The 10691-nt window shown below is 44.3% G+C and overlaps 1 protein-coding gene across 5 annotated transcripts in view; it reads left to right on the forward strand.

Moving 5' to 3' along the window:
• Positions 1-2864: 2864 nt before the first annotated feature.
• The window catches only part of Rbm33 (RNA binding motif protein 33), a gene marked incomplete at its 5' end in the record, with an annotated part of 100276 nt that continues 92449 nt past the window's right edge, over positions 2865-10691 (forward strand). For all 5 annotated transcript variants that reach the window (XM_017801706.2, XM_017801707.2, XM_017801709.2 and 2 more), the window contains 2 exon segments: positions 2865-2943; positions 8616-8664. In XM_017801706.2, coding sequence (XP_017657195.1) covers positions 2865-2943; positions 8616-8664 — 128 coding nt within the window.

Below are 10691 nucleotides of genomic sequence, written 5' to 3' on the forward strand. Positions count from 1 at the left end.
GATCTAACCCCCCCCCGGGGGAAAACTTGAACAGGGCAAGCGTATTCCAGGTAGGCTAGAAGTCTGTGGGTACTCCCCCCCCCCCCCAGTGCTACCTTGGGCGTCTCTTGGCCCAACTCCACTTGGAGCCTCACACAACTCTTTCCCCTCTATGTGTGTTGTCTCTAAATCTCCCTTTCCACAAGACACTAGCCATTGGTTTGGTGTTCTCCTTCGTGTTCGGCATTACCTCCTAACTCCAACGCGTTCACACACCTTGCGGTAATAATGGCCCATGTTTTTCAGCAGCTGTGGTTGTTTGATGGCTTTTCTCTTCTGCCAGCTTAAATGTGCCCTTAGACCTCACAGTGAATTCATTTCAGCTTTTTTGTTCATTGGTTTAAGGCAGGATCTCACATTGTAACTCAGGTTGGCCCCAAACTCACCACAGCAAACTTTTTGCCTTCGTCTCCCAAGTGAGTGTTAGAATTACATACGTGAGCCACCATGTCTGACTCCTGTTATTTTAATTTAGTTTTTACATTTATTGTGTGTGCGTGTGCACATGTACTCAGAGGTCCGAGGATAGCTTGTAGGAGTTGGTTCTCTCCCGCACCATTGCGTGGGGTCTGAGGATTGAACTCTGGTTCTCAGGCCCAGCAACAGGTGTCTTTACCTGCTGTGCCGTCTCGCTTGGCCTTGCTATTGTTATTTATTTAAAAGTATCTTCATTTTATGTGTGTGAGTGTTTGGCCTGCATGTTTGCATGAGCACCGCGTGTGCCTGGTGCCTGCAGAAGCCAGAAGAGGGTGTCAGATCCCTTGAACTAGAGTTATAGGTGGTTTTTAGCTGCTATGTGAGTTCTGGGAACCAAACCTGGGTCCCCTACAAGAGCCCAAGTACTTAAACATCTGAGCCATCTTTCCAGCCCTTACTTTTTAAATTTCCGACATTGTCTGGTCTTTGTTGATCCTGTCTCTATTTGCATTTCTGCTGTTACCCTCATACTTTGTTTTGTTCTCTGGTTTTATTTATTTAGTTCCTTGAAATTATGGGTGATGGCTACTTAAATGATTTTCTGGCTTGCTCATGGGCTGTTTCTGTTTTCCTCCTTTCCCTCCCTGCATGTATGAAGGGTTACACCTTTCTGTTTCATTGATGTCTTGTAATGGCTCTGTTGAAAAGGGCAGTTTAGATATATTGGAGTCACTTTGGGTGCAAGTTTCCCCTCCTCCTTCACCCTGGCTTCTTACACTCTTTGTTTATTCCTTTGCTCACTGCTTGTCACCTGTCCTCCATCACCTCCATTCCTGTAGCTCTTCCCTTTCAGTGTGGAGCTCCTGTGGCCCCATTCAGTAGCATACCTGAGTCAAGAAAGTGTCCCACAAGTGGGACTTGGGGTGAAGGAAAGGTTCCCTTCTCGCTGTAATTCCCTACAACTGAGCCTTCACCACTGGTAGGTGGGGTGGCTGAGAAATGAGGGGTTCCAGCCCTTGGCTGTGGAGCGGGGCCAAGGGAACCTGGGTCCTTGTCCAAGAGCCATGAATTGTTATTGCCGTTCTAAACACCTTTTCATAAATTTCTGGAGTTACAGGTGTCTTTTCGTTTAGTGCTTGTTCTTAGAATCATTCTCAGAGACTTTATATGGTCACTTTTGGAAAGTAGTTCCCATCAGGTTCGGTGGGAGTCTGGTCTGGATAAGAGTTGATAGACTGCTTTTTTAGAACCTTAGTTCGTTTCCAGCCCCTTGCTAGAGAAACGCCCAAGGCTTTATAGGTGTGTGGATCATCCTGCTGCCCTGGGGGCACTCTGCAGAGCGGACCAACGGTCCTCTTTATTTTCAAGTCTTTTATTGTTGTTTTCTTTCTCAGAAGCATGTCTAAAATGAAAACTAGTTTCAGTTGCTAATAATAACAGTAACTATCAGTGCCTTTCATTGATCAGTTTCTAGTTTAAATATTTTTAAACTTCCAGAAAATTTATGGGCTAATAGCTTCATTTTATAAAAATAGAAGCCGAGATCCCCTTGCTGTCTGCCTGCTTCTAACACCCTTCTGTCAATCACAGTGGCCGCTTTCCCTGAGGTGTAAGCTGTGCTCTGTGTGAAGTCCTCACTTAGTATGGAAAAGGGTGAAACACCCTGCTGCAGGTTTGAATGCCTGCTGTAATGATAAGATTTCGGATATACTGGACTTAAATAAATTGTAGTGAGGTTTGCATGTTAGGGTTCAGCTTTTACTTTTTATAAAAGGTGGCTACTAGAAAGCTCATAGCTTGCATCATATTTCTGTTAGCATATTTGGAAAATGTGAAGATTGTCCCTTTTGCAGCAGAGGCAAAGGAGTGCTGAGATCTCAGAGTCTCATGTCACCGAGAAAGCATTGCACTAAACTTGTTAAAACAACTCTTCTATTAGTGATTCTTAAAATGCTCTGTAAGTAGTGTTCAACAAATTTTCTTTGGCGTACTTTTATTTAAAAATCCTTAATTCTTAAAAATAAATACCTGAGGAATTACAGTAACTATATATAGAACTTTGCATCTGGAATTCTCAGGCTAGAATCTTTAAGGAATCTGGGCTTTTAAATTTTTAAAATTTTTTTTATTTTTATGTGTATGTGTGTTTTACTGCATTTATGTAAGTGCACCCATGTGTGCAATGCCTATGGAGGCCAGAAGAAGGCATTGGATTCCCTGGAGCTGGAGTTATGGACAGTTGTTAGCTGCTCTGTGGGTGCTGGGAACTGTACCTGGGTCCTCTGAAAGAGAAGCCAGTGCTCTTAACTGCTGAGCATCTCTCCAGCCCTGGAGCTGTTTTTGTAGTTGATTGTGCTGTGTCTGTGTTGATTTAAGCAAAACTAACTTGAATGGACTCTTCCTCCCAGATGATGACTTTGACCAGTTGGATAAGCCTGGTGCAGAGCGGTCCTGGAGGAGAAGGGCGGCAGATGAGGACTGGGACAGGTAAGTGTACACTGGGTTGCTCTGAGTATCGGTGCTGACTTGATGATTCTACTGCTGAGATAAATAGCTTACCAAAATCAGTGGGCTGACCCCTGAAATATGAAGCCTCTGGGGTGGGAGGATTTCCTAAGAGGCTTGTGTTGTAAGTAGTTTCTTCAGAGCATGAGCCTTTCTTCCTTTCTCCCTCCTCCCCTCTCTCTATCTGTTTTAAGTACCTGAATCAGTTTATGTGCCACATGCATGCAGATGACCTTGGAGGCCAAAGAACATGGGATCCCTTGGAACTAGGGTTGTAGGTGATTGTGCGCTGCCTGATGTGGGTGCTGGGAACTGAACGCAGGTCTTGTGCCAGAGCAGCAAGTGCTCTTACTAGGTGAACAATCTCTCTAGCCCCTTTCTGTGTTTTTTTGAAACAGGGTTTCCCTGTAGCTCCAGCTGGCCTGGAACTCATGAGGTAGATCAAGCTGGCCTTGAACTCACAGAGAGTCACCTGCCTCTGTCTCCCAAGTGCTGGGATTAAAGGTGTGCATCACCACTGGTGATGATGATTTGTACAAACTTACTTTGCTGAGAAAGTATAAAATTCATCTTGGACTCGCAAACCGGAATGTTTAGTGATGAAGGTAAATAGATCTGAATAAAGAATAAGAATGTACTGTGATTAAATACCTGATTTCTGTTTGGGAGCCCCAGTGCCCCAGAAGCTGTACAGAACAATCTACAACAGAGTCACCTCCCACAGTCTGCATAACAGGGTCTGCTGCTCTTCCGTGACTAAGTGTATGAGCCAGCGGTCTCTAGAGAAAGAGCTAGTAGGATGTGAAAGATGTATTTTATTCATATGTGTGTGTCCAGTCTGTGGGTGAGTATGTCCTGTGTATTTCTGAAGAATTTCATTTTTTTTAACAGAATATAGTCTTCCTGAAGTTGATTGGATTGATACTTATTTAGAATTTCAGGCACATGTGAAGGTATAATCGTAGCACAATACACGAACCCAGTGCACTGTTACCCAGCCTGAGCAGTTAATTGGTTGATATGTGTACTGTTTACAGATCTCTCAAACCTGACACAGCTTTACCTGGAAATACTTCAGAATGCATTTCTAAAAAATGGAGAAGTTAGAAATATAGCCACAAGAGTTACCTAAGAACAATTCCATGCTATTTATGTATCTTGTTAATGTCCATAATTCCCTCATTGTCATGTTTATATATGTATGCATGTGTGTATACAAGCTAAAGATCCATGTGTAAGTAAAAAATTCACATGTAAATATTTTGCATACTCACACAGTGTAGTACATGCCTGTTCTTTTCTACGCTTTGAATTGATCCAAGTAAAGCCACATGTTATAATTGATGGGCAAGTATTTTAAAGTGTTTCATCTGTTGGGTCTTGCCGCCATGTCAGCTTTTGTTGCTATGGTAAAGTACTTGAGACAGTTAACACACAGAGGTGTGTGTTATGGCTCCTGCTTCTGGAGGTTCTAGTCCACTATTGAGTGGCCCAGGTGCCATGGTGGAAGCATATAGCCAAGAAAAAGGGCCACCTTAGGAGCTGGGGACACACCATGTCCCACTGCCTGTGGAGGCCGCTCCCAGAACCTCTCGTTAGGCCCTGTCTCCTATGAGTTCTACCACTTTCCTGTACCACCCTGGGGACCGGGTCTTTAATTGAAGTGTGTGCCTTGGAGACAAGTTATTCAGAACCCAAGCATTTTAGTTCTTTGTGAACTTTTCCAGGGTTTCTGCTTGGGTGATTATATCCGCACAGGTATTCATAACCCCTTGTGTGTTACGTAAACGAATAGGTATAGAGGTTGATTATACTGCAGTTTGAGTTTAGGGAGCCCTGGGTGCTTGGAGGTCTCTCAGTTTTGCCATTCACCTCTGTCAGGAGCCGTGTGCTTCTGGAGAGCTTAGAGTGGTGACAGCTGTTCTTCTGTTACCTGATACTTCTATAACTAGTGGGTTCTTCTGAGGTGCAGAGTAGACAGGAGACAGGTGATTTCTTTTATTTGCCCATTTTTAAAGTAATTACGGCTGGAGAGATGGCTCAGTGCTTAGGCCCTGGCTGCTCTTGCAGAGGACCAGATGGTTCCTAGACCCACATCAGGTGTCTCACAACTTGTAACTGTAGTTCCAGGGGACATGGTGCCTTCTTCTGGCATCCACAGACACTGGCACACATATGCTTACACATATACAGACATATACACACATATACATAAAATTAAAAAAAATTTAAAAAGCAAAGTAACTAGATCTTCCAGCGAGGAGCTTTGTTTTGGAATCATCTTCACATCAGAGATTGCAGTGTCAGTGCTCAGACTGCCCTCATAGTCCCTTGGTGACATCTCCCTAGCTGGCTCCTGAGTCTCCGATGTGACTTCCGTCTTGGACAGCTTTCTTGCTTCCTGCTGTGCTGGAGCTCGGTTGTGCTGTGAGATGGTTTCCAGCTCTCTTATCTTTCTCAGCGTGGGTAGCAGTTGTCTGTGGTTCATGAACCAGCTTTTCTTCACAGTCTTCAGTGTCGTGTCTGCACAGAGGGAAATCCTGGTTCATGCATGTTTCTTCACTACTTTTTAAGCATAAAACACCTTCTTCTGCCTGCCGAATAATGGAGAAAATTGGCAGTTTAGAAGCGTGCTCTGAAAAACTTTTGTCCTATTGCATCAGTGAAATTCGCCAAAGCAGCATCTGCAGTTTTTAAGTGCAGGCACTGAGAAGGGCTTACCTGAAGATGATTTAGTGAAGGTCTGTTTCCTGGGCAGGCTTAAAGAGGGACTTGAGTGGGGAGCACCCAGGAAGTAGTAGTTTCTGCCCAGGCCCTAGGGGGAGCTGTCGTGGGGCTGTTCCCTGCCCTGCTGTTCCTGCCCTGCCTTGGTGTGGTGAGAAGGGAGGGCTGGTTTCTGTCTTCCTGCTTGGTGGCATTTCCTAGGTGTTTTCGATTGGCTGAATGCAGCTAGAACCCAGAGGTGTGTACAGTGTGGGAGCCGTTCCTGGAGGACACAGTGCAGGTCCAGAGTGGGGACAAGTACTGTAGGGTAGACTGAAGTATAGGGGATGTGAGACTGTGAGCCTCAAGCAGGCCAGGCTGTCATACTTAGGACTGTGAAAGGCTGAGGCCATGGAGTTGACACTCAAATGCAAAGTCATTCAAAGTGGCTTATTCCAAGTGCATTGCTTGTCAGTAAAAGTTGCACACACTGTCGTATTTGCTTGTGTAATTATAACACCTGCTCTTAATACCGTCCCAATTAATGTGACCTAGAAATAAGGTATTACCTTTCATTTTCAGTCAAAGTCGTGGCCTGGAGGAAAACTCATTTTCAGAGAGGTGCTTGCATGGTTTTGGTCATACAGCATCAGGTTTCAGATAGGGCTGTTGTAAATATCGTTGATTACACAGCCTGTTTTCCTTACCTCCTAATAGTAATGCAGAAGCTGCACAAGTTGGTTTAAAAATGTTGGAAAGGGCCAGGCGTGGTGGTGCATGCCTTTAGTTCTAGCACTTGGAAGACAGAGGCAGGTGGATTTCTATGAGTTCAAGGCCGGCCTTGTCTACAAAGTGAGTTCCAGGCCAGTTGAGGCTACAGAGACCCTGTCTCAAAAAGACCAAAAAAAAATGTTGGAAAGGGACTGGAGTGAAGGCTCAGTGGTTAAGAGCAATGGTTGCTCTTACAGAAGACCTGCCTTTGGTTCCCAGCACCCACATGACAGCTGACAACTGTCAGTAATTCCAGTTCCAGAGGACCCCGTGCCCTCTTCTGGCCTCTGTGGGCACCTCATGCACTTACATATATGCAGGCAAAACACACACATAAAATAAGAATAAATTAAAAATTTAAAAAGTTGGAAGGAGCTGTGCACTGTCTCTTAAGGCTGTCAATTAGAATCTGAAACATTGTTCCTCAAAGTCTTTGTGTCTTGGCATTCTTCTCTGGTGTATGATGTCGTAGGCTGGATGACTGATGTATGATGTCGTAGTCTTTGTGACTGGTGTATGATGTCGTAGTCTGGATGACTGGTGTATGATGTCGTAGTCTGTGTGACTGGTGTATGATGTCATAGTGTGTGTGACTGGTGTATGATATCGTAGTCTGAGAGACTGGTGTATGATGTCGTAGTCTGAGAGACTGGTGTATGATGTCGTAGTCTGAGAGACTGGTGTATGATGTCGTAGTCTGTGTGACTGGTGTGTGATGTCGTAGTCTGTGTGACTGGTGGGTGATGTCGTAGTCTGTGTGACTGGTGGGTGATGTCGTAGTCTGTGTGACTAGTGTATGATGTTGGAGTCTGGACTGTATTTAAAGTTCTGTCCTTATTTTCATCTGTGAAGTCAGGATATAAGACATTTCGCAGAATAACTTAAAATTACTAAGTCTTTGGGTTATGAGCTAAATGATTTGTCAGATGGTTTCTGGTTCTAAAAGGCCATGTAGGATGCATTTCTCTTATAACTCCATCATGCCCAGATTCTAGTACTGTGTCAAGCAGTATTGTGTAAAGTAGTATTGTATAAAGCAGTATGCTGAAACCAGTAAAGAGGTACTGGCATTCATCTCAAAACCTGTAGAACTTAGTGGAGCCCCTGTGAAAAGACCAACATCTCAGTAAGATTGGTGTGCTTAGTCTTTACCTTGGGCCTCTCTGTACCTGGCATCGCAGTTTGATTGTGTCTGTCCTCTCCGTTGGTCTTTAAAGACATCTGCTTCTATGAAATTGATTCCCCAAGTTGAGAACATAATCTAGTGGTGGCCGCATTTCCACCCATCAGAAAATGTTTTGGCATGTTTTCTCTCCCTTGGGGATCTGGATGTTTTACTAGTGACATGATGTAGATGCAGACTGTCCTGGGAGCAAAGGGGACTTGTGGGAAGGGGGAGAAGGCGGCATTATATACTTGGCGTGAAGAAGGCCTCATGTCACCCTGTGTAATAAAAAAAATTAAAAGTAAATAGTAAGGTGAAGTATTTCGGCTTCTTGACATGCTAAGAACACACGGTGGTGACTGCTATGACCATCACCCCACATAGTCACTGGGGCATGATTTTATGATGTCATTTTAAATTTCTTTTTAAAAAAAATTCATTATTTTTATTTTATGTGTTATGCATGTATTATCTGCATGTAGGTGAGTGCACCTGTGTCGTGCAGTGCCCGAGGAAGACAGAGAGGCTGTCGGATCTCCTGGAACTGGAGTTACGGACAGTTGTTAGCTGTCATGTGGGTGCTGGGATTTGAACCTGGGTCTTCTGCAAGAACAACCAGTGTTCTTAACTGCTGAGCCATCTTTCCAGCCCCCTAAATTTCTTTTTTAAAAAGATGTTGAAAGAATTTTGGTTATTTTTGTGTGTGTGTGTGTGCCACATATGTGCTTGTACCCACAGAGGACATGGGGTGTTGGATCTTTTGGAGCTCGACTTGAAGGCACATAGTTTCTTTTGCTGATTATTCAGTAGGTACAAAGAGATGAAGTTTGCCTATTGAGGTGCAGAACTCCAGATTAGAAGTCTAGTAAGCCGTCCTCTGCACTGCTGCCTGTCCTCAGCTGTCTTTGGAAGCGTCTTGTGTAGCTGACTTCACCTTGAAAGTTCCAAACCCTCAAGCCCTCAGTTCCCACCTCCCAGTCCCGTAGGACTAACACTTTGCTTTTCTCTTCCCCAGTGAGCTTGAAGATGACTTACTTGGGGAAGATTTCCTGTCTGGCAAAAAGGTAAGAAATGAGGTGACTTAAACAACCTTTTAGATGTACATAAACCACAGGAATAACCGCCACCTACCCATGGGGTGCATTGTTGGAGAGTTGGAGCAAAAAAAATTGTTTTTTTTTTTTCTTTTTGGGACAGGGTCTCCCTGTAGCCCCGGCTGGCCCAGCATGCCTTGAACTCACAGAGATCCGCCTGCCTCTGCCTCCCTCCCGAGTGCTGGGATTAAAGGCATGCGCCACCATGCCTGGCCTTGGAGCAGAATTTTGTAAATTGAACTATGACTTGTTTTGTTTCTTGCTGGAGATTGACCCCAGAGCCTCACAGGGGCTAAGCGTGCATTCTGTTAGCTGGGCCCCAGCCTGCACAGTAGTGCTGTTCTCTTGTTGCTCAAGCAGGAAGTCTCGAAGCAGCTGCTTTAGTTCTCATGGTATCTGAGAACTCTAGAGGGTGTTAGATGTGAATAACTGTAGTGGGAGTTGCCTCTCGCCTTCCAGGCATGTAAGGGTTATAGGTTTGATGCTTTACTTTCTAGTTCTGGGTTTCTCTTGGAATTCACTGATAGACTTAAAGATAAACATGCTGAAATCTTGGATGTCTTCATATAAATAGGATTTAAAGTGTCCATGGAGGCTTTTCTTAGCCTTTTTGATTAAGCAGTAACTTTGAAGGAGGTGTGTTTACTGTGTGTCTGTCTCTCTGTACTATCCTTCCAATCCTTTTCAAGCATAAAGTGTACACAAAGCAGAGGTGCAAAGCAAGAGATGCAAGTGAAACCTTAATTGTATTTATTTGCGTGTGTATGGTACGTCTGTGTGTATGCATACCTTTAGGTGGGGGCTCATGTTGGCTGGCACATGTATGTGGAGGCATGACATCGATGCTGGGTGTCTTCCTCCACCACTGTCTGCTTGATTTAACCAGGCAGGTTTCTGCTCCACCCAGAGCTTGTTGATGGGGCCAGTCCAGCTAGCACCTTGCCCCAGGGGTCCCTGTCTCCACTTCTCAAGCTCTGGGGTTGCAGGTGGACCACTATGTCCACCCAGCTTCTGCTTAGGTATTGGATCTGAACTCAGGTCCTCTTGTTTGCACAGCAGCTGCTTTATACACTGAGCATCTCCCCAGCCCCTGAAAGTGAATTAAAAAATGTTTTGTTTACTAATAATTTAAAAATGCTGTTTTCATTTAATATCAACGTAGTTACTTTTTTTTTTTTTTTACAGACTGGCATTTGTGAGTGTATGTATACATGCACACGTTTGTGTGAGTGGGTATGCTTGTACATGTGTGTATGTAGACACCATAGGTTGACATCAGGCGCCTTCCTTAATCTCTTGCCACCTTAGATTTTGAGACAGGCTGTTTGACTGAATGCTGGCTGTCAAGCGCCCACAGGAGCCCCCGTCTCCATCTCCCTGGTGCTGGGGTTCTAGGTGCATGCTGCTACACCTGGCTTTTACATGCATGGTGCTAGGGATCAAACACTGGTCTTCACGCTTGGAGGGCTTCACTGACTGAGCCATCTCCCAGCTCAACAGAATTCTTTATGTTTCGTTTTTTAAGTCTTGAAATTATGATGGATTTGTACTCTAAAGAACTATACTGAAGTTCATTAACATTTACAGGTGAAGATTCATAAGTAATATCGATGGTGCAAGTCCATTTCAGATGATAGGTTCAAGTTTTTGGTGCTTTATCACCTCGTTGTGATATTGCCAAGACTGTCCACCAGAAGTGCCTGCTCTGCCTCTCGCAGTGTCCTGTGCCATACCAGCACTTTGCCTAATCTGAGTGTGATTAGGACCCCCTGACTCTGCTTTTCTTTCTGTGTTCTGCTTCCTTTTGATCATTTCCTGTGTGTAACCTGGTTCTGGACCATCCCAACTCCTGACAGGGCCTACCATAGCAGGCTTTTTTTGTTGTTGTTGTTATTTAGTAAATGATTACTTAACTGATTTTTTTTAAACAGTAAGTGTTTAAACTACAAATACATACACAGGGAAGCAGTCCCTTGAAGTTTGGCTTTTACACCCAC

The sequence above is a fragment of the Nannospalax galili genome, unplaced genomic scaffold (assembly GCF_000622305.1).
Source record: "Nannospalax galili isolate Female #2095 unplaced genomic scaffold, S.galili_v1.0 scaffold302, whole genome shotgun sequence".
Classification (NCBI taxonomy): Eukaryota; Metazoa; Chordata; class Mammalia; order Rodentia; family Spalacidae; genus Nannospalax; species Nannospalax galili.